This window comes from Meriones unguiculatus, chromosome 18, assembly GCF_030254825.1.
Source record: "Meriones unguiculatus strain TT.TT164.6M chromosome 18, Bangor_MerUng_6.1, whole genome shotgun sequence".
Lineage (NCBI taxonomy): Eukaryota > Metazoa > Chordata > Mammalia > Rodentia > Muridae > Meriones > Meriones unguiculatus.
This window is the reverse complement of record NC_083365.1, coordinates 16,066,490-16,090,629: the sequence shown is the minus strand read 5'-3', so window position 1 is coordinate 16,090,629 and position 24,140 is coordinate 16,066,490. Positions and strand designations below refer to the sequence as shown.

The 24,140-nt window shown below is 42.3% G+C and overlaps 1 protein-coding gene across 5 annotated transcripts in view; it reads left to right on the top strand.

Annotated features, from left to right (window-relative positions):
• Positions 1–24,140, top strand: part of Galk2 (galactokinase 2) — a 123,919-nt gene that overhangs the window by 82,306 nt on the left and 17,473 nt on the right. For all 5 annotated transcript variants that reach the window (XM_060372082.1, XM_060372081.1, XM_021655941.2 and 2 more), the window contains exon 8: positions 2,971–3,181. In XM_060372082.1, coding sequence (XP_060228065.1) covers positions 2,971–3,181 — 211 coding nt within the window. The remainder of the gene's footprint in view (positions 1–2,970; positions 3,182–24,140) is intronic.

The window sequence follows — 24,140 nt, the reverse complement described above, 5'->3', positions numbered from 1 at the left end:
AAAGGAGGGGAATATGAGGAATGACAACTAGCAGTAAAAGGGTAATTAAACCACCATATGGAGACCTACTACCATAGAACTTCCTAAAATATATACATATATAAAGGAAATCTAAGTGGGTCACTAAATAATAGTGGTGACAGTACTCCAAATAGACATCTTATGGCACTAAATAAATCATCCAGTGCCAGGAACTGAACAAAGGGGTACGATGGAATCTCCCCAGACATTATAGGCTCTTGTCAACACTATCGCTTGTTCTCTACAACCTGATTGTAAGGCTCTAGTGCTGAAGACACTTATTTATGTCATAGAACACTTGAAGAAGTAGTGTTCCGGTGCCCAACTCGAAGCTTCACCCCTTCTAAGTAGCATTCACCGTACCAGAAGGTACCTGAACACTTAACTGTAGGAGAAAGGTAATCATCAAAAAAGGTAATCACCTTGCGACCTAAAACAGGACCTGCCTGTAGTTATATGCTCGTACAATAGTGACACAAATATTATGGAGTAAATAATCACTTAAAAATGGATTTAAGGCCTACTCCATTGAGATAGAGCCAATCCCTGACACTGCTAAATGTGCCAAGAACCTGAGACTAGATAGGTCATGGGCCTAGGAGAAAACCTATTACGATTGCTCAGCTAGGGGAGTAATAAAATGAATCCTAATTACACACTGGTCTATCCATAGGTCAGTGCTTCACTCAGCCCATAGCAGGTACCTTCTAGCACCATGAATGCCGCTTGGTCGGGGTGAAGCTTCGAGTTGGGCACCGGAACACTACTTCTTCAAGTGCTCTCTGACATAACCAAGTGTCTTCAGCAACAGGGCCTTACAATCAGGTTGTGGAGAGCAAGCAATAGTGTTGACAATAGCTACTGATGTTTGGAGAGGTTCAATGGTACCCTTTTGGTCAGAAACTCAACAAGTCACCTGCAGCCCACAACTGTAAGAAGTTTCTTGCAGTAGATGAGAATTAACTTAGATACCCACAACTGTACCGAGAATGGCAGACTTAGGAGCACTCAATCCCGAATGGGATGTCTTCATCAAACCCTTCCCCTTAAGGCTCTGGGATCTATGTGGTAGAGGAGGCAGAAAACTGTAAGAGCCAGAGGTGGTGGGTGACTCCAAGGAAGCAGTGTCTTCAGACACAGCAGGACGAATGCCCATGAATCACTGTGGCAGCGTGCACAAGTCACGCACACATGCAAGGCGGGCAGGGTCCCTCAGCAAGCAGCTATCTGTAGTGATACCCACTGGCAGGGCAAAAACAGCCTCTTCCACTGGAGTCTTCCTTATGAACCACATTCAAGAAAATAGGATCAGATGAATGGGGAGGAGGTCCCCCCTATCAGTGGACTTGGAAAGGGGCACGGTGGAGATGAGGGAGGGAGGGAGGGAGGACATCTCATTGGGAGGGAATGAGGGATCGGGACACGGCTGGGATACAGAGTTAATAAAATGTAACTGATAAGAAAAAATAAAATTAAAAAAATGTAAAAAAAAAAAAAAAAAAAGAAAAGGCCCCATCACCAGGAAATCAGTGTGAGCTTCCTGAGGAACTGCCACACTGATTTCCACAGGCTAACACAAAACTTCGTGGATTTTGTGGAGGCTTTTTGTTTCATTCTGTTTTTGTTTTGCTTTGACATTTTTTTGGTCTTACTGATTTTTTTTGTTGTTGTTGATTTTCATTTTTGTGGGGTGTTTTTGGTTATTGTTTTTGTTTTAGAAAAAAAGAGAGCATGAAGTTGGGTGACTAGGGAGGTGGGAAGGATCTGGGAGGAGTTTGTGGAGGGGAAACACCAAAATATATTGTATAAATGAAGTTTTTAAAATAAAGAGAACAAAAGAAAATCAATACAATGGAAGAGCAAATCAGATGCACATTTTATTGACAACTCACGTTCTTCTACTCTCTGGATTTTTTTGTTTTTGTACCTTTTGTCTTCACATCCAGACAGTGAATTGTTCAGATCTCAGAGAGAGAAGAACCTTCATTATTTTCCCAGCTATGAAGGGCTGTAAGTGGTTTAGGGATAATGAAAGAAATGTATTCTGGGTTAGGACTCCCTTGAGTGGACATGATTAGAAAGGTTTGGTTTGTTCCAGGCCTTTCTTTAGAGTGTAGGGATAACCTAGGACACAGCTGGAAGCCCAGCTTTTTCTGGAGGGTGGAAGATCACAAAGATGTCCTACTACCAGGGCCCTAACAAAGGGACTTTTTATAGGGTCACCAATGAGGTTTTTATTTAAAAGATGAAACTTAACTCCAAATACTCAGAAACTTAAATTCATTAGCATTTATAAGACACCCGTGATAAACAGGAAGTATTGTAAAAGAGTCATACATCTGAGGACTAAGATCAAATTGGGTTTGAATGTCTTTCTCCAGACCCTACGGACCGATGAAGTATAGATAGGCTGAAAAGAGATAAAAGAGTGAGACATATTCAAGAATAACCCTAAGGCAGTGGTTCTAAGCCTTGCCAATGCTCTGACCTTTTAATACATTTCCTCATGTTGTGGTGACCCCCAAGCATACAATTGTTTCTGTTGCTACTTCATGACTGTAATTTTGCTACTGTTATGAATTGTAATGTGTGTGTTTTCCACTGGTCTTAGGTGACCCCTGTGAAAGGTTCTGTCAACCCCAAAGTGGTTGTGTCACCCACAAGTTGGGGATCTCTGCCTTAAGAGATAGAGGTGATAGAGACAAGAGAGAAGAATTGAGTATGCATGCACATGATTTTGCATGCATTTGCCATGTGTGTGTTTTAAGAGGCTGCCATACAGAGATGTTTAATCCCAAACATCTGAGCCCACAGTGCATTTCCAAGCAATAGTGGGAGACTTGGATAGTTCAAATGGAAAAAAAAAATCCAGCCGAATGTAACTAATTAAAACAGAACATACTGAATTCTGAAGTAAAGCATAACCTCTATCTTGGTTTGAACTTGCAGGTCCTTGCTAAACACAAAGGCTTGCAATGGGATAAAATCTTGCGGCTACAGGAAGTGCAGACTAAACTAGGGATTAGTCTGGAAGAAATGCTGTTGGTCACAGAGGATGGCCTTCATGCTGAACCCTATAGCCGGGAGGAGATCTGCAGGTGCCTGGGAATTAGCCTGGAGGAACTCCGCACCCAAATCCTGAGTCCAAATACTCAAGATGGTGAGTCTACTGAAGAAAGAGTGTCATGGCCCATTTGCCACACACAGATGGAGGTTTCCAAACTTCCTCATGGATACTACTGATTTAAAATCATGCTTTAAGGAGTGTGGAGAATGTGTGTGCTTTGGCTAACTAGATTATCTGGGTCCTTAGCTTCCCACCCATTCATTTATCAAACAAACATTTCTTCTGTAACACAGATATATTCTGTGTCCACACAGGTACAGAATAATTCCTGCCCTCAGGAGGCTCTTTGCTTTGTAATTCCCCCTCTTCTTGTGTTTATTTTTTCCTGTTTGCTTTCCAGTTATTATTTCATTAATATAAAAAGATTTAGGTTAGCGCAATGCTTGTACTTGCTCTATTATTACTCTGGAACACCAGGTCTCCACTGCTTCTATTGAAGTTTGCAACCTGCAAAATGTAAAAATAGCATGTTATTGTGATATTTTTGCTGGTTATCTTTGAACAATCCTGTTTTTATCTAATGGTATCAGGAACAGATGAGAATGGGGTACATATTGGCCTGTCATGAAGTCTTGGAGTGGCTGTTTCTCTTAGAAGGAAAAGTTTTCTATTTGTGGGGAGCTGGGACCTGGACACCTAATGGAGATTTACTTTCCATTAGGGGGAATTAGGGCGAAAGAGGTTGGTGCAGAGATCAACCTCAGAGTCCCATTCCATTATGCCATTCAGTGCAGCTATACAACTGCCTATTGACCACCTGCTTTGGAATTCTGATTTTATCTATCTGTCTCTCTGTCTATCTATCTATCTATCTATCTATCTATCTATCTATCTATCTATCTATCTATGTATTTATCTTTGTGGTACTAGTAGTTGAACCCAGGTCTTCATGCCTGCTAAGCAAGTGCTGTATCCCTGACCTAAATCCCCAGCCCCCTTTCTAATTTTTTTCAGACAGGATATCACTAAGTTACCCAGATAGGCCTTGAACTCACCATGTGATCCAAGCTAGTTTATATGGAGTTTGGGATACTCTAGTCCCAATCTCTAGATCTCAGATTATAGGCCTATGCCATAAAACCTCGTTGCAAAGTAATGTCTTAGAGCTGCAACTGATGACAGCTTTGTGACAAGATAAGGTGTGCTTTGAGAGCAAAGGATGAGTTTTCCTTTCTGACATTCTTGTGTCTACTTTGGTCCAAGCTCAAACTCAGTCTCTAGAAGTGAGTGAGCACACTCGACCGCTGGCCAAAGCAATCCTACCACCTGTTTTTATAAGGATTTCTTGCTAGACCACAGCGATGTGTTTGCTGTGGTTCTTCGGTTCTGTAAGAGCTGAGAGTGACAGAGACTGAGTAACCCACAAAACCCGAGATATTTCCTATTTGGCCCTTTGCAGAAAACGCTTGCTGATTCTTGCTCTGGAAAAGCAGCTGACTCAAGTTCTGTCCATTTTGTCATGAAAAGAGGCACAATGGGGTTCCTCTCTCAGGAGCAACTGGGCAGTACATGAACAGGGCTGGAGAGATGAGTGTGGTCATGGAGGCTCATTTGGAAGACCAGAGAAGAGAAGTTCTGACTTTACTAAGGATGTAGCGGCTAGCCAGAGTTAGAGAGCAGATGAACCCCAGGCAGACAGGATGGTAGCTGCAGGACACGGGCCTGAAGAGGGCTCCACGCCAGAGGAGTGCGGGCAGCAGAGTGCTTCTGGAGCTAGTGCCTGCAGTGGAAAGGGGTATGCTAGGAGGCAGAGGCAGCAGACAGACCCACCTCACCAAAGCCTTTGTAGTCATGCTATGTGTGTGCATTTCCTATGTGTATTGTATTCCTATGTGGAATCTAGATTTATAAATATATGTGATACTATCCCAGAAGTGAGGCTATTTAGAGAGAGGAAAGGGACCAGCAAGATGAGTAAGAGAGAATAATGAGGGGTTGGTATGAGCAAAGCACAACGATACACGTGTAGGAAAATGTCATAGAGTAACTCATTGTTATGCACACAAATTAAAATGTTAAAGTTTATCTGTCTATCTATCCATCTACATATGTACATTAGTGTTCTGTCTCCATATGTCTGTGTGGGGGTGTGGTAGCTCCTGGAACTGGAATTACTGGCAGCTATAAACTGCCAGATGTGTCTTGGGAATTGAACCTGGGTCCTTTGCTCTTAATCACTGAGCCATCTCTCTAGCTCCATTTTAAAGTTTATTAAATGAAGAAGTTGAGAAGAACATTAGTAGGGAGGGCATCGGGGAGTCTGACTTTCTGTTTTGACCTAAAACGTTGTCTAATTTAACTCGGCTTAGACTGGGGTAAGTAGGATGAAGTCTACATTCCCGTCACTCAGTATCTCGTAGGGTAAGCCATACCACAGTTCTGAAAAGTACTTGCTAGAATCACAATGTTTATCAAGAATCATGGGAGCCTGGAGATGAGTGGCTTCAGTTCAGAAGAAGGAATCTTGAATTTGAGCTGCTTCCTGTAGAAAAGCTGTGGACTCCGCAGCCCAAGAGGGTGGTAGGCCAGAGTAGGGGAAGAATAAAGAAGAGGAGGCTCCAGGGGCTTAGTACCAGAGAGCTTGTACCAGGAAGCAGTGTCCTGTGACAGGTAGCAGGCCTGTTGGCATGGATGCCCATTTAGAAACTAGGTTACTACTCTTCATTGAATAGACAAAACATTAGTGAGGGCTAGCCACTCAGGACAGCAGAGGAGTTTTCAGTTGGAGCTGTTGGAGGAAGGGGGAGGGTGGAGGGGAGAGAGAGACAGACAGAGAGAGACAGAGACAGAGGACAGCAGAAACAAAAGGGAAGGAAAGCTGAGGCATAAACAGCTTGGGAAGTAATTTGGGGAAACAGGTGACAAATTCATTTCTTTCTGCCATTTTTTTTTTCTGGTACCTGAATAAAGATGAAGAATAGATGTATATCTGGATGAAATAGTGTGATTTGGGATTCACTGGTGAAAAGGTGAGGGAGCTGTAGCTGCAATGATGCCCTTGGCTCAGTTTTTCTATGGTGAGCTTCCCTGAAGGCTGAGAGGCCTTGGGGAATCCCTGCTTCCAGCTACCTCAACGTGCTTCAGCTCAGGGTAATCCTTTTCTCTTTTGTCCCATCCACCTCTTCAGCCTGAGGACAGCCAGGAGGACAGTGTTGCCTGGGCTAGGCAGAGGCTAGTTCTTGTCTGGGGGTGGTAGTCCCAAATAACACTGTTTTTCTTATGGGTATTATTCTTCTTTCTGAAAAGAAAGTTCAAACTTTCTGAAAAACTCAATAAAATCCATTCTCTCCCCTCAGACATCTCACCTTACTGCAACTATTTTTCTGTTTGTTTTTTCTCTTTCTGTCATCTGTCTGTTGCTCCTCTTCTCCTCCTTTTACCTTTATTTGAAATAAGTTAATTGCCCAAACTCTTTGGAAAATACAAAGGAAACGTTGATTATAACTATTCTTTAAATATTTGAAGCATTTCCCTTAAATATTTTTTATAAAAATAATGCATGCTTCATTGTACCTCTATCTAAACGAACTGTTCCACTGCCTCTTTCTATAATTTTTACTAATAATTTACTAATGTTTGTTTATACCCATTAAATATCTGTTGGATGAATTAATACTCAAAGGATTTCCCCCTTACTTACTAACATTTATTTGTTAAGTTTTGAAAACTGGGAACACCAGTTAACCCATTGATTCTGGATTCATCTAGATTACTCTTCTTTGATTACATTTCTGAATTTAGTCATCTGGTTATTATTATTATTATTATTCTATCTGGTGTATCCTTCCGAGTTCTTTGTTTGCTCTAAGACCTTAAGAAAGTATTTTTCTTAACTATTTGAAAGATAGGGCTCTTGTTGAGGTCACTGTGCTCAGATTTTATTATTGGAGGCAAGGGTGACAGCTGTTTCCAGCAGAGGGCTCTTGAGGGTGCCCCTGTCCTTTCCCAGAGGTACCTACATTTTGACATGCCTAGTTTTGACTTGAACTAATTTTTCCAGCAAACTGGCTCGGAGCATCTTCTAATCCAGCTGGACCCCCAAAGGCCTACACACAATTGTTGTTTTCTTTTACCAGATTCTGAGTAATTAGATTTAGAAATGTGCAGAGGCCATTAAAATTAAACACACACTCTGAAGGAAAAATCCTTAAATGGTTTAGGTGTTTGAAATTGCTGCTAGGAACCACTTAGGACTAGTTAAGAAGTACTTACTAGGCACTGAATACACTAAAGGTGTGTGCTTTCATGGTCTGGGGTCCTGGAAGCTCACTGGTCACTTAGTACAGAGGGCTGTTTCCTAAGGCATGCTGAAAGAGAGAGAGATGCAAGAAACTGGGAGAAATGTATGCAGTACCAAACACAGGACAGTGGCAATGATATACATCAGGAGACAGAAATCCATGGAGAAGCTGGGCCCTAGGGTAAGAATGGGCCGGTCAGCTTGGAGGTCAGTTTACAAAAGGGAGGACTACCTGGGAGCATTTGTTTGGGAGTGTCCAACTATGCTCTGTCTTGGGATGTACTGGCTGAGTGGCTGCACTGTGCTGATCTGGACACCTGTTTCATCACTTGCATGACCAGCTTTGTCCGTGATCATACACTTGCAAAGTACTGACCTGTTGCTGTCTTGTTTGGATTTTGGTCCTAGGTAATTCATGACTTTTCATCATGTTCTGGGCTCTGGAATGAGGCTCTTTAGGAAGACTATGTAGAGCTTATGAGCAGCAACAGCAGATGAACACCCACAATTACCACAAGAGACAAGCATGTTCACTTTATAGTTCATATTCTTCACACATGCTATCTTCTTAGATTCTCACCTCAGGCAAAGTGTAATCGTTATGTGTCAGACGAGCAAACAGAGTTGAAATGAATGTGAACTGTTGCCCCATCCTAGTCTCTGACTTCATCTCATACTCCTTCAGAATGGGATTCGGTATTTAGAAATGATCCTGGAACATGCTGATTGCTTTCTGTTGTGCACAGTTCTCTGCACTTGGCTTTGTAAAAGGCTCTTTAGTCCTGGCAGCCTGTCATGTTCTCTCAGTCTTGGCTGTTTAAATGGTATCTTTTCAGCAGCCTATCATTCCAGTAGTCAGGGCATGGTCCAGGAAAACATCTTTGAGCCTAGGTGTTCTCTTCCTATGGCTTTATTTATTTTTCAAAATGCTTAGCTTCAGCATAAGAAAAATCCACAGTTTGGATTTCCTCAGTGTCTGTAGTTATATCCCCCTTTTCATTTCTGATTTAAAAAAAAAAAAAAAAGAAAGAAAAAAGAAAAATCCACAGTGAAAGCTCTGAATTAGCAACTGGGCACAATTTCCCAGCACCATGACATTAGCATCCATCTGAGTATTGTGAATGGATCTGATGACATTCAGTAGGTTCTTCCTAAATGTCAACAATAAAACAACCACCCACTGTGTTTATGTGGACACTGGCATTTCTAACCATTTTAGGCCATTGTTCTACACTCAGAGCAAAAGTTTGTATAGTTTTTAAAGAAATGTCTTTAAGGAAATTTGTTGTAGTTATAATCTTCTGGGTGGATTAAAGTAGGAGACAACAAAAGTGTTTATCTTTAGTCTGTCAATCACAATTTGCTAAAAGAACAGAGACTACCTGCATAAGAAATCAGTATATCTGGCATAGAAATTATGTGTTCAGAAGAAAGAGTCTAAGATTATATATAATCAACAAGAAATAGCAGCGATGTGTTGTATAAGGGAATGAATTAACCGAGGAGGAAGATGAATCGGGACACAGGAAATCAGAAAGAATCTGAGAGGGGGGAGTCAAGTAGGTGTCCACAGAACATTCCGATGGAAAGCACATGAGACTAGCCAGTCATACTTGTGCATAATCACCAACCATGTTGGTCCTGGGTGTACCCAGAGCATTGTCTTTGCCCACCCTTTCAGGATTTTACCAGGAACATTATGTGAACATAGACAATAGGGTATTTTATCAGATGTTTCTAAAGCAAATCGTTTAAAAAATTTCCCCAATACCTCCCTGTATTTTAGAAAGTTCGGGTAGAGTATGCGGATACGTCCTTGAGTACACGCTGTACAACACCCTGATCTATTGTCTTTCAGATCTGCCATGAGGAAGTTTAGATGCAGAGCCTCATGGAGCATGTGGGTAGCAGTCACTCCAGGTGCCCAGTGCCCAGTGCCAAGGTCCATGCTACTGCAGCTGTCATTGTGCCTTGTAAAAATAATTGTATGGTTTTTTTTTCCTATGCCCACTCTAGCTCTCAAACAATGACAGGGAGATTGATTACATTTATTAATAAGCTTCAAAGAACTATAGCTGAGCAGATACTCGTCTATTTTAACACATCTATGTTGGTCTGGACTATTTCCAAGCCTCATACCCCATTACCTGCCATCTCGTCTCACACTGACTACTCTTGCTCCATCTTTGACCTCATGGTGACTCCCTCATGGCGACCTTCGTATGGCCACCTGTTGAATTATGGCATTAGTAGGGTCTTTTCTAATACCTGTGCTACCTCTCAAATAACTGACACAAAGACCTACTAGATTTATTAAACAAGCTTTAAGCACGAGGTATTTGTTTCTTCTAACCCAGTTATGCTAGTTTGGCTACTTCTTAGCCATGTGCCCATGTTACTTGCCATCTAGTCTCGTCTCTGCCTTCTCATCTCTGCTTCTCTATATCTTCATGTCTTCATGTCTAACTCCTCAGAGTGACTTCTTCATGACACCTTCTCTCCATTCTTCTTCCTCCTGACTGGGAACAGAAGTCCTGCCTCCTGTCCTCTCTCACCCAGCTTCTTTATTAACCAATCACAGATAGTTGGGAAGCATGATACAGGAGATTTTTCAATAATCATGACAGTGCCCATGTCCAGACAACCCGATCAGCATACAGGCAAAGGGTCAGTCCCCAACTCCTTCCCCTTTTAGTTCAATAAAAGGTCCCTTCTCTTACAATAACAAACCACATACAATAAGAACAGTTACGAAAACTATCATGTAAGATTTATATTCATAATGTTCAGTCAGTATGCATTTGGCAACACAGGAGAAAGTGCTATCTATCCTATGTTGGTGAGTTCAGAGTTCTGTACTTAAATCATTTTTTTTTCAAAGCTTGCATTTATCAATCTAAAAAACGTCTACCTAGACCTAAAAATATCTTTAAAACATTTTTCTTTCTTTTTAAATTTTATTCACTTTACATGCCAATCATAGCCCCCTCCCTCCTCTCCTCCTGGTCCCTCCTTCCCCTCTCTCCTTCTTCCTCCTATACTCTCTACCCTATCCCTCAGAAAAGGGATATCCCCCACCCTGACTAACCCAGCCAAGCATATCTAGTCCCATCAGGACTGAGAATTTCCTCTTTCATAGTGTCCTGGTAAGGCAGCCCCACCAGGGGGAAATGATCAAAAAGCATGTAACAGACCATGTCAGAGACAGCCCCTGTTCCCCTTTCTAAAGGACCCTCATGGAGATCAAGCTGCCCATTGGGTACATATGTGTAGGGGACCTAGGTCCAGTCCATGCATGGTCTCTGGTGGGTGCTTCAGTCTCCATAAGCCCCCTCAACCCAGATTAGTTGGGACTGTTAGTCTTCTTGTTGAGTTCCTGTCCCCTCCAGTCCTTCTATCCTTCCACCAATTCTTCCACAAGTTCCCTATGCTCTGCCTAATGTTTGGCTATGAGTCTTAGCATCTGTTTTGATCAGCTGCTGGTGGAGCCTTTCAGAGGACAGCTATGCTAGGCTCCCATCTGCAAGCATAGCTGAGTGTCATTAATAGAATCAGGGGTTGGCTCTCTCCCATGGGGTTGGTCTCAAGTTGGGCCAAGCATTGCTGGACAGTCCCTTAATCTCTGTTCTATCTTTATCCCTGCACAGCAGGGTAAATTTCGAGTCTAAGTTTTTGTGGGTGAGTTGGTGTTCCCCTCCTCCACTAGGAGCACTGTCTAGTTAGAGGGCAGCCTCTTCAGTCTCCACTACCCCTGTTACTAGGAGTCTCCGCTACAGTCACCCACATATTCTCCTAGGAGCTTACCCTGCCATAGGTCTTCAATCTAGCTTGTCTCATAGATGCCCCTGCCCACGATTTCTCTTCTCTCTGCAAGCCCTGTGTTCTCCCCACATCTGATCCCCACCTTCATTTCCCTCAGCATTCCCTCTCCTATCCTGTTCTGTCTCTTCAACCACTTCTGTTGTCTATTCTATTTTCCCTTCTAAGTGAGCTTCAAGCATCCTCCCTTGGACCCTCCTTGTTATGTCGCTTCTTTGGGTCTGTGAATTATGCTTACCCTGTACTATATGGCTAAAATCCCCTTTTAAGTGAATACATACCATGTGTATCTTTCTGGGTCTGGGTTACCTCACTCAGGATGATCTTTTCTAGTTCCATCCATTTGCCTGCAAATGATTTCCTTGTTTTTAATAGCTGCGTAGTGTTCCATTTGTGTAAATATAATACAGTTTCTTTATCCATTCTTCAGCTGAGGGATCTAGGTTGTTTCCAGTTTCTGCCTATTATGAATAAAGCAGCTATGAGCATAGTTGAGCAAATGTCCTTGTTGTATGTTGGAACATCTCTTGGGTATATGCCCGGGAGTTGTAAAGCTCGAGGAAGAGCTATTCTCAATTTTCTGAGAAAGCATCAGATTGATTTCTAAAGTGGTTGTATAAGTTTTCACTCCCGAGAGTAATGGAGGTGCATTCTCCTTTCTCCACATCCTCTCCAGCAAGTGCTATCACTTGAGATTTTGCTCTTAGCCATTCTGACAGGTGTAAGATAGATTCTCAGAGTTGTTTTGATTTGTATTTCCCTGATAACTAATGATGTTGAGCATTTCTTTAAGTGCTTCTTGGCCATTTGAGATTCCTCTGTTGAAAACTCACTGTTTAGCTCTGTACCCCATTTTAAATTGGATTACTTACTTTGTTTTTTTTTTTTTTTTTGTCAGATATTGGGTTTCCAATTTGTAGGCTGCCATTTTGTTCTGTTGACAGTGTCCTTTGCCTTATAGAAGCTTTTCAGTTTTCCAGAGAACTCCTATAGCTAATAAACACCTTCAGCAAAGTGGCTGGATACAAAATTAACTAAAAATTCAGTAGCCTTCCTGTATGACAAATGACAAATGGGCTGAGAAAGAAATTAGGGAAACAACACCCTTCACTATAGCTACAAATTATATAAAGGATCTTGGTATAATTTTAACCAAGCAAGTGAAAGACCTGTATGAGGAGAACTTCAAGCTTCTGATAGAAGAAATTGAAGAAGATATCAGAAGATGTAAAGATCTCCCATGCTCATGGATTGGAAAGATTAACAGTAAAAATGGCCATTTTACCAAAAACATCAATAGATTCAATGCAATTTCCATCAAAATACCAAAACAATTCTTTACAGACCTTGAAAGAATAATTCTCAACTTCATATGGAAAAATAAAAGATCCAGGATAGCTAAAATAATCTTATACAATAAAAAATCTTCTGGAAGTATCTCCACCCCTGACTTCAAGTTATTCTGCAGGGCAATAGTAATCAACGCTGCACAGCACTGGCATAGAGACAGACCGGTTGATCAATGGAATTGAATTGAAACACACAGACAAAAACCCACATTCCTATGGGTGCTTGATTTTTTTACAAAGAAGCCAAAGCCATACAATGAAAAAAAAAAAAAAGAAAAAAAGAAAGCATCTTCAACAAATGATGCTGGTCTAAATGGATATCTACGTGTAGAAAAATGCAAATAAGTCCGTATTGTCACTTTGCGCAAAACTCAAGTCCAAGTGGATCAAAGACTTCAGCATAAAACCAGAAACACTAAATCTATTAGAAGAGAAAGTGAGAATCAGACTTGAACTCATTGGCACGGGATACAACTCCCTGAACAGAACACCAACAGCTCAGGCTCTAAGAGAAACAGTTAATAAAGGGGACCTCATAAAACATTTTCTTAAATCCTTAACAACTTAAGCTTAATTATGAGACTATAACTCTCTTGTTTTCAACTCCATCAGAGACTTGAGAAGGAATAGCTATTATCTGAGTATGCAAAAGTGCAGAGTAAGAAGCCTGCAAAACCATAGAAATGATAGACAGCCTCCTACCTATACAGTTACCCAATATTCCTCAGCAATGTTGGAGCACCATCTTCAGACTCTGGTCAAGTATATGACAGACCTTTTTTTTTTTTTTTTTTTTCTTTTTTTTGAGAAGCTTGAATTATAAAGGATTCCCTACCTTGTCCTGGCAAAGCTTGGCAATCACCTTTGTAGCATAGCTTGTGTGTCCACAGCTTGGACAGCATGCTGTCTGCAGTTGAAGCAAAGGCAGTTTCTTGCTCAGTGGCCAGCTTGCCACATTTGAAGCAAACTCAATATGCAAGTTCTTCGATGCCCATCGTCTTCTTTGAGGTAAGCTGGGGTTGCTGCTAGGAGCTGACATGCCTCACTATCAAAAGATCATTTTTATTAATACAATATCTTTAAATGCCATCTTCTTTAGATCTCTGAGGTTTTTGAAGACCAACTATCTATCTATCGTAAACACTGTTTAAATACAAAGATTATTTCTGTGATTAACTACACTAGTAAGTAAACATGACCACTAGTTTGATTTACTGACTACTAACTTGCATTTTTTAATTATCCTAAACAGTGTGTAATAGCAGCTTTTAAAGACTGAAAATCTCACATTACACTTTTAAATGAGTTACAAAAGTACAATACCGTAAACAAGAGTAGAAACATAAATACATATTATGTTGCCACAAAATTAACCTTCAATTTGTATCAAATATATAATAATCTATACCAAGATAAAAATACTTGAGACTAGTAGTTGTTCTTTAGTTTAAAAATAATTTCAATAATCTACCCTTTTATCCTGTCATTCCTGTATCTCCCCTTTTTCTTTTAATTCCTTCCCCCCTTATTCTTAACATTAGATAAGATAAAAAGAAGAATAGGGGAAAGAAAAAGAAAGATATCCCTGAGTTTAACCTTCTGTACTTTGTTTCCTGCCTGATCAAGATCATTAACAACTTGCAATCAACACCCCTTTAATGATGACAAGCATCTATCACCCACTGAACTAACAAAGATCATCCACCCCACCTCTTGGGAATGGGATGTCATTTTCATAAAATTGCTTTCTACTATCTGAGGGTGATATTCTTTTGGGGTCCCTAATAAAGTTGGGATAATGGCCAAGTCCTGGGAAAACTAGCTATATCATTTGCTATCTAGTTTTTGCGTGGTCGGGTTTAATTTAAGTCCTGACTGAAACAATCTGTTTTGCTGGACGATCGAGTATGCTTGAGGGTGAATCTTGTCAGGGCCACCTTAACTTCATTGCTATCTAGCCCTTTGTTCTGTAAACACAGAAGCTTTTAAAGGCAATGCTGGGAAACTGCTGATAAGTTCGAGGTAGGCTATGACCAGAAAGCTCTGAGCTCAGCACCGAGAGGACTCCTTTGCTGGTGAGGCTTCCTCTTTTCTGCCCAGGGAGCCCAGAAACCCACACCTTCTACCTGAAGAATGTCACAGTCCTTAGAGAAAGTACAGGTCCAACTCCCTTTCTCCTGGTCAGCAAGCACTTGGTATTCCTGGAATGCCTCTCCCTGTGAATGAAGCATCTCAGTACCTCAGCTCTCCAGCCAATGTTCCCTGGAAACCCCTACCTTCTTCCTAGTTCAACTGGTGTGACTGCACAGGGGAGCACAGGCCATGCTCCCTGGATGCTGGACCCTTCCCAGGACCTTCCCCACAGCAGGTACCTCGCCTACCCCACAGCCAGTTTTGCTGCCTGAAGGGGGTTCTAAAGGAGCCGCATCTCACTCTCAGATGGCTAGGAAACTGCCTTTGTTCTTGGGAGCACTTGTTTGTGCCCTTCCACCCTGGATTTTCCAACACCTGAATCTTTTGTTCTAAGCTTGGATTTTTGTCTACTTTTGCCAAATGTAAAACTAAAAGCCGGGGAATTTTCTCTGCCCATTCTAGCTTCCAAATAATGATATAGAGATCCACGACATTTATTAAGCTTCAAAGCACTATAGCTGGGCAGATACTCATTTATTCTAACCTGTCTATGCTGGCCTGACTATTTCCCAGCCACATGCCCCATTACCTGCCATATAGTCTCACCCTGTCTGCTCCTGCTCCATGTTTGTCCTCATAGAGACTTCCCCATAGCAGTCAACTATTGGCCACCACCTTAATGGTGACCTACTCCTCTCTCTCCTCCACCTGGGAACCCCCAACTGGGATCAGAAGTCTCACCTTAACTTTCTTCGCCTGCCCAGCTATTGGCTGATCAGCTCTTTATTAACCAGCCAGAGATGATGGTGCACAATATTGAGACAGGAGGTTCTTTAATAATAGTGAAAATGCCCACCTCTGGACTGCAACCAGATCTCTGAGCATAGAAATCAGCATCTGAATACACAGTGGACAAAACCAACCGCCAACAGTAACTTTTAAAAACTATATTGGAGATAAATGGCTAGAGAATTTGAAGTTGATTTTTAATCCTCCATTCAATAAATTATCAGCCTAGAGACCGTTATTTAAGTACTGTGCTAAGTACTGTGCAGCCAGCCCTGCCACCTTAGTCCTCATTTAATTTAGGATTTTGTGGGAAGATAAGAATAATAATTTTTTGAAGATACCCTGATGGAAATATGCTACTTAATTCTCAGATAAGTACTGATTTTTTTTCCTTTGCCCCTCTTTCATTTATATTTCCTTAACTTTTCTCTCCCTTTTATTAATTAGCAGAACAAAGCTAGTGCAGTAACCCACTCCCTTTTGACAAAACAGAAGGGACAGGCTGGCTGTAGGCAAATGTGACATTGTTCTCCAATCCCTCTGTTAGATCTGTGTAGCTCATGCCTCCTCACTGACTCCCTCTGCTTGCTTTGAAATGCTCTCTCTCACTTTTCCAAGAACCAAATTGTAGGGAAATTCCTGGAAGTTAGTGGGAGAGGCACTGTTTTTTTGTTTTTGTTTTTTTTTTTTTTCAAGAAAAAGACAAAAAATGTTAAATGTGGCCCATTCAAGGACCATCAAACGAGCAGGAACACAATGGCGTTCGGTGTAGGAGTTGAGAAATCCTATGAGGTTGTGAGGGCAAAGAAGCCTTCGTCCCTTCCCTCCTTAGCCATCATGGTGCCTACAGATGGAAAGGGATGCAAGTACTAAGGCTGTGAAGAGGCAGGAGAAGCACTTCTGACCCTTACTTTCTTCCATGAGAGCTCCATGGAAGCTGGTGTCTGCAAAGGCGTGCAGGGTCGCAGGATGAGTGTGTGGGACACAGTTGCCTTCTCTCTGGGGCTCTGTGGACACTGGAAAAAAAACGCTTCAGGGGGGTGGGGAAGGCGTCACGTCTTGTAAGAAGTAACAAAGGACTGAATGCACTGAGGGGCATTCAGCATGCTAAAATTTCATCAAATGAAATGTTCAAGAAGGTGAGTCTAGGTCTAGGGTGATTAGAGATGAGAAGGGCAAGTGGAAGGTGATACAATGGCCCAGGCGTGAGAGAATCCAAAGACCGTAGAATGGAAAGGAGGGAGAGAAGGGCTCTGTCATGTTACCAGGACATCTGTATTGCTAGAATGTCACATACAAGTTGAGGGTGACTGTGGCAAAGCCTTATTATGAAGCTGACAGTGGCTCCTGCAGAGCTCTATGTATGTGCATGCTGTTCCTCTTCATGGACAAAGTAGCATTTTGCTATAGATTTTAAACTATTCACAAATGCCCGTTGGAATGCAGTTTTCCATGGATTAATGGGCTTTTTTGAAGTGCATGTATGCTTTTCTTCATTGGTGGTTTTGCTTTTTAAAAGCAGGTAGTTAAATATTTTTTCTCTCTCTTTAAATATAAAATGCTAATTGAATTTAGTCTTTGCAGCATGGGAATGGAGCACTAATGTGACGGAAAACAGCAGTCTATTTTGTGTGGCTTTGACCATTTTGTAAATTTCACATTTATGAAAAATATTATTACTAGGAAAATAAATTTGAAACCACAATCCAGCTTCAATAGGGATTATATAGTGTTTTTCCATTATATGCTTCAATGGTGCAAAGAGTCAATGCTGCATAAGAAACACAGGGCCTGGAGAAGACTCTAAGGCAGTTTTCAACATCCACCTCTGAACTTCTGTTCTTGGTAACAAGCACTGGTTAGTCCATGGGCACTCTGTGCTGCAGAGAACTCAGCTACTGGCGTGCAGCTTCATGGCCTCTCACTCAAGGAGGGGAAAGTATTTGGGGGTATAAGAGTCTCAGAAAAATTAATTGTACACTCACAAGATAAAGATTACTACTTCTCTGAGACTAGGATAATGATTTATCTTGTCTTACCTATCCTGATATTAAGTCTTCAGCTAGGCTATGGGTGATCCCACAGTATTTACTGCCTTTTAGCTGAGCCACCAGTAAACAACAGTCTGTGTTCTCTTTTGTTCCTTCTGCTTTATGCAGTTTGCTGATAGGAGACAACACAGGACAACTCACCACACCAAAGACAGATTTCTCCCGAGGGCAGCAGACCCTTGTCCACACCTGCAGTCGGTCCTGGAAATGACGTTCAGGACCAGAGGAGTGGGTCTCAGTTGTAACTCAGTTGTGGAGCCTGTGTCCATGAAGCCCTGGGTTCAAGCGCGACACTGTATCAATGAAAGATACACACAGATGAGAGTGTCCTAAGCATGAGAAGGAGGCTTGAGGTTGATTCATGTGAGTGAAGCTGCCATGGCCTCTGTGCTGTAAGAGGCAGACAGTAGGTGCTTTTAGCACCCGAGCCAGCTCTTTGGGATCTCTGCTATCATTATGGATGAGTGAGAGGGTATTCTCTGCTTTATGGAAATCTGAGCATTAGACTTCACTCTCTAGGGTCAGTTGAAGCCTGCAGGTAAGCAAAGGCTCCTGCTTCCTTGCTGAACTGTAGCCATGGCTGGGCTCCTGCCTGTCTAGCACAGGCCAGCTGACAAAGTGTCTGTGGAGCAGTGTCATATCCAGACAGCTTCCTGTGGGATGATGGTGACAGCACTTCTCACTGTCTGCCCTGCCTTCTGACCATGACTTTCTGCTTTTCTCACTTTCTAACAGAGAGGATGCTATGTAGACAGTCGTGAAGATTCTGTGAGCTCACCAATACCTTCACCCAGGCACTTTGTGGTGATGTTAACCCCACTGAAGACAATACTCAAAAGCTGGGAGGAACAGGGTTTGATGCCTTTCTTTCTGTAACCTGTGCTGTTTTTTTTTTTTTTTTTTTTTTTAACCTACACCCTTGTTTCTAGAAATAACTACTCTGAGACTTAAATATATTTATGAGAGCCTAGGCCAATATATCTAGGCACATTCCCTGGCTTGCTCAAAACTAGCATCCTGTTCTGTTCTGTCCTGTTCTGTTCTGTTCTGTTCTGTTCTGTTCTATTCTATTCTATTCAGTTCTGCCATGGGGCTGGTTGCCTTGGCTTAGGTTTCATGCATCTGTCCTCGGGATTCCAGGTGAATTCACCTCACACTTCACCCTATCCCAATATTCACCCTCTCTACTGGAACTCCTCCCTTCTGTTTCCTGCCTCAGCTATAGGCCAATCAGCTGTTTATTGACAGGTAAAGAATCCATACAGTACATAAGAAGTTATACCTATTCTTTTTAAGCTAATTCTAAGGTACATCTGTGTAGTTCTGTAACCCGCCAAGGAACTGGCTCCAACTGCTTCAATGATTGCCTGCTACTCATGTCTCCTTTATTGATGTTTCTCTTTTTCAGCTCTCACTGCCCTGACTCACAGAGAGCAATGCTCCTAATACCACTCTTGGTCCTAGACTTTGCTTTTAGGTTCTCTTAGCCCAGATGCCCTCTTGACTTTGTGTCTTTCCTCAGCTGTGAACAGTGCCTTAGCTATTAGGGCCTTTATTCTCATTTTGTGGTTTTTTGGTTTTTTTTACTCCAGTAGACTGACTTTTTGAGAGTAAAGAGCCACCCCCACCTTGTTATCGGTGATTCTTTAGTTTTAGAGCTGACACAGTAGATCTTTAACAGTGTTCAGGACATAAGACATGAGTGCTGTCCTCACATATTTGAAGGGCTACATTGTATTTGTGTGTGTCTGGGAAATACAACTCACCAGAGTTGGAGGAGACAGAACATAATTCAATACAGAGCTAACAATGTGCCTAGGGGTGGTGACATTTAGTTGTAAGAGTTATAGGAGCCTATTCTGTCATGATGAACCACTCAGAGGCTTGCCTGCTCGCCTCTCTGTCATGAGTTATGGATGCAGAGGGTTTTACAGAACAGGGATCACACATATGCCCCTGTAAATGATGGAAGGACAGGTACCAGACTCCTGACATAGTTGGTCCCAGCACTCCTTGCCATCTGATGTGCATCAGACTGCCTCACTAGTGAGTAGTAAGATGATGTCTTTTTAGCTCCAGCCAGTGGTTAGTGTGCAGGAAGCAGTTCCAGAACAGACAGACATCTTAATTTTTCTAAAAGAAAGCGGAAATCCTGGTATTTGTGTAAACTTCTCAATTCAAATATATTGTATAGCCCAAGATACCATGGTAAGTCAAGTCCCAAGGATTAATTTTCAGTCTGTGTACTGGGTTCTGTAGAGGGTGTTAATATTGCAAATGTGAGGGTGGCTTCCTGGAGAGACTTCTCCAAGTCATGCTCCTGTGTATGCATTGTTTTCAGGTGACCTGAATTGTTCTGTCTTCACATCAGGAAGCTCTGTGGCTCAAGTCCTTCCTGAGAGTGCCTTCCAGTGCTGGCCTCCTTTTCCAGGCTACACACTCAGCCATTTAAAAGACTGTGTATTTGGTGAGACAGAGACAGAGACTGTGTGTGTGTGTGTAACTGGAGTTGCAGTGCTTATGAGCTGCCCAAATTTTGGGTGCTGGAACCCAAACAGTCTGGAAGATCAGCAAGTGCTCCTAACCACTGAACAAACTCTTCCCCCACACCATCCATTTGCCTTTTAAAGGCAGAAAGTAGAGGCACACCTTTGCTACAAAGATTACTTTAAAAAGAAAAAAGTTTATTTAAATTATCTGCTTTTTGTCTCTCTCTCTTTTTTTTTTGAGACACAATTTGTTTTAGAAATTTCACATTTATGACAATAACCAAGTGTGACACAAACCACTGTCAGTCATCTCTGATGATGGCTATTAGGGCTCTCTTTGGGGACTAGCGTTGACTGGCTGCCTCTACACAGTATTGCCACAAATTCCTCCAACTCACTGATGTTATTGGTGGATCCTTTCTGTGTTCCCTGTTGTAACCATCTACAACTGTATATTTGGTCCATTTTCAATTGCAAGGAAAACTAGAAAACCATTTGGTCAGCACTTATGGAGCCTTTACTATGTGCTAAATCCTAGTCTATCTGGGGCAACATGTTGGAAAAATAAAAAAGGAGAGCTAGTGTTCTGGTTGAAGGAAGTTGTGTAAATCAGTGAGCACACCGGCAAATAGGATAACAATTGGATAGTGATGAGCATAAGAACAAAGCAAAATGAAGAGCATGTGTGTCCAGAGGAAAAACTGCTCCATATTGGAGTTCAGAGAGGTTGTCTTTGAAGCTGTGATGAGACCTGAGGCCTTACTGACCAGAAGGGACCAGAGTGTGAGGATCACAGAGATCTCATCATGACAAGAAAACAGATGAGGCCCGTGTTCTGGGAAATTGGAGGGCGAGGGATGAAGTGAGAAGGCACATGGAGAGCTAGCAAGATATTGTGCAAATGACAGTTCTTTAATAACCAAACAAAATATTCATTTACAGATCACTTAGATGTCAGAGTTGGTGCTGGGATTTCAGAACTCGATTCTGTAATTATCTAAGATAAACTGTCCCAAGACCGAGTTGGTTATCACGCTCGGAAACCATGGTTTCTTCTGGGTAGGAGAGGCGATGAGTGATGCAGGCACTGCACTGAGTGTCACAGTTTGAAGGTGTGAACACAGCAAGAAACAGCTCCCTTCATCCTCTACCGTAGTGCCTCTATCAAGAGTTACAAGAGCTATGGAAGATGGGCATCTGCTCATAAAACTAACTGACACAGTTCAGATGCCCTCCCATGTTTTGGTAACTGTACAGCAGAGGCTTGGTGAACATATAACAAGCTAGAGCCTTGGCTCCAGAGGGCAATTGTGACACCCAGCTGACAAAGAGCTGCTTCCTCCTGAAGGGTGGTCTGGGAATCTGCTAAAGCCTTGGGCTTGATCATTATGCTGTGAGTGAAAACAGATGCCCCCTCTGCCCTCTCTCTTGCTGAGTTACTGCTGTTGAGGGACAGGAGCTTTGGCAGTCCCTCCACCCCCGCCCCTTCAGTGTCCAGTAAAAGGCCCAGTTAGATGCTCCCACTGAGAGGGCTTGCTGCTAACACTTGTACGATAGCGGCCGGTACCGTGGGGCGTGGTGGTGTGTGGCACACTCTCTGTTTCTTATCACAGCAAAAGCACCTAAGGGTTTAATAAAGAAAACCTTTCTGGATGCTTTTACATCAAGAACATTCACTCAAGGAAAATATCTAATACCAAAGGAGTGTGTTGTTGGACAGGAAAATGAAAATGGGTTCTCCATGCTGGACTCTATTGAGTTTTCTTATGGATGTGTCCTTGAGATACGTGCAGATCCGATACTGAGGCCTAGGATGTCAAAAGCAGAGTGAGAGGCACACCAGCACAGCTACTAAACATGCAGTGTGAAGCTTTAAACTGTGTGTTTATCCCCGGGGAGTTTCATGCATGGATTTTGATCTTATCTGCCTCTCTCCTCTCTCTCCCTCTACAACCCTCCCAGATCCCCCAATCATGTTCCCTTCCTGCTTTGTATCCTCCTTGTCTTTACATACCCACTGAGTCTGGTTAGTGCTGTCCATAGGTCTGTGGATGTAAGGGTGACCTTCCAGAGACCACATCCCGGCTGAGGGTGGGAGCGGCAGCTTCCTTCCGGGATGGTGGACTTCTGTGTGTAAACCACCTGAAATTTAAATGGGAACGCCTGGAGAAACTGAGCCAGAGACCGACTACCAAGGCCTTAGGGAGTCCAGGGAAACTGTTAGGTTGATAGCAATGGAGTATTCTTATTTTATAACGGGGCATACTCAAACAGGTAAGGAGAGCTAGAAGTCATGTATAATTTAAAATGCTTCAACAGTTGACAGAAGGTGGCAGTCTGTACCCCTTCTCCTCTGTCCTATCTGGGTGGACTGTTCTGCTGACACTTAATGAATGTTTTCACACCACAGCGCGATGCAGACACCTCTCACCAATCTGAGTTGCTCTGTGCACCGAGGGTGTGGCTTCATGCTTTCCCTCGGTGAAGCTATAAACTGCAGTGGGCCTGGAAACTCAGGGTTCTTTATTCATGGGACAGCAGTGATTCGACAACCATGGGAGGTAACATCATTCAAAAGTAAAACTGAAACATCGAACCTTAAAGTTGAAATTCTAAAGAGTTTGTTTTAACTTCAAATTTTATGTTTTATTTTTGTTTGTATTTTTATTTTTTTAATTTTTGAGATTATAATTTTTGAAATTATACATAATTTCTTCTTCCATTCCCCACCTAAACTCTCTCATATACCCATCCTTGCTCTCTTTCAAATTCATGACCTCTCTTTTTCCATTAATTGTTGTTAGGTACGTGTGTGTGTATGTGTGTGTGTGTGTGTGTATGTATGTGTGTATGTATGTACGTATGTACTCCTAAATACATAAATACAAGCTTCCAAGATTATATCCTTGGCTTTTAACTTCAAGAAACAATACTGTTAAAGTGAAGTTGCCAAAGCTATTTTCTTTCTTTCCTGACGTGTATTCTACAGCTTGGATTGTATTAAACACATACAGAGGAAGCAATTGGCACCCATCTTGGGAAGCCCTGTGTTGGTTCCTTTTTTGTTGCTGTGTTAAAGCACCAGGACCAAAAACAACTTCTAGAAGAGAGTTTATTTTGGCTTGTGGCTCTAGAGTGTCCATAATGGCTGATCTCCTTTTATCTGCACAGGAAGCAGAGGAGCAGCAGGAAGTTGGCAAGGTTGTAAATCCCCAAAGCCTGCTCCCGGTGATGGAGTTCCTTCATCAAGGTTTCAGGAGAATTTTATAATTTCTCCAAATAGCACCACCAGCCGGAGACTAAGGGTTCCACCACGTAAGCCTAGGAGGGACATTTCTCTTTCAAACCACGACACGTTTCAGTTTGCCTTGCTTTTTCCCTCTGGTTTGGAAACGTTGATGACTGGCTGCCAATATCCCCCATGCTGTTCGAATGTGCGGGTTTGTAGAGGGCATCAGCCAGTGCTGTGTGCTGATAAAGGTTCCCCCCGCCCCCACTTTGGGATGCTCTGACACCCTAGAATAAGCCATTCTCCCATTTCAGTGGCACTGACTATGGAAACAGCATATCGACAGCATAGAGTGGGTGAGTCCCATGATTTGCCACCAATGGAACAAAACATGTTTCCTGTCTCCCCACCTATATTTAACCAGTGGTTTTTCCTTATTTTTCTTATTTTTCAACCACACTTGGTGTCAGCAGTTACAGATTTAATAATAATGGGAACCCTGCTGGCTGGACACTGTCTCAACACTCAAACTGTCAATAATGGCTTCTTTTCTTCCTTCCCTTCTTAAATAGAACAGCAAGCCCAGATGAAAGTATTTTGATTTTGAACTGGGGTTAAAAGTAAAGTCCCAATTTTATAATAATTAACCTCAAACACCCGCTGGGCTCTACCACACAAGACACTGTTGAGGGGATATGAGGTGGGGATTGCTTTGGGAGTGCATGGAGCTAAGAGACTGGGGACCTGACTTCAGGACTCTGCAAAACCTTTGCAGAGCTCTGAGAAAGAACCACTATGGAAAGTACATAAGCCCCAGATGAGAGCACAAACCGTAAGAATGGTACAAATTCAGTCAAGAAATTATTTCCAGATGAGCCCCTCATGGCCTCAAG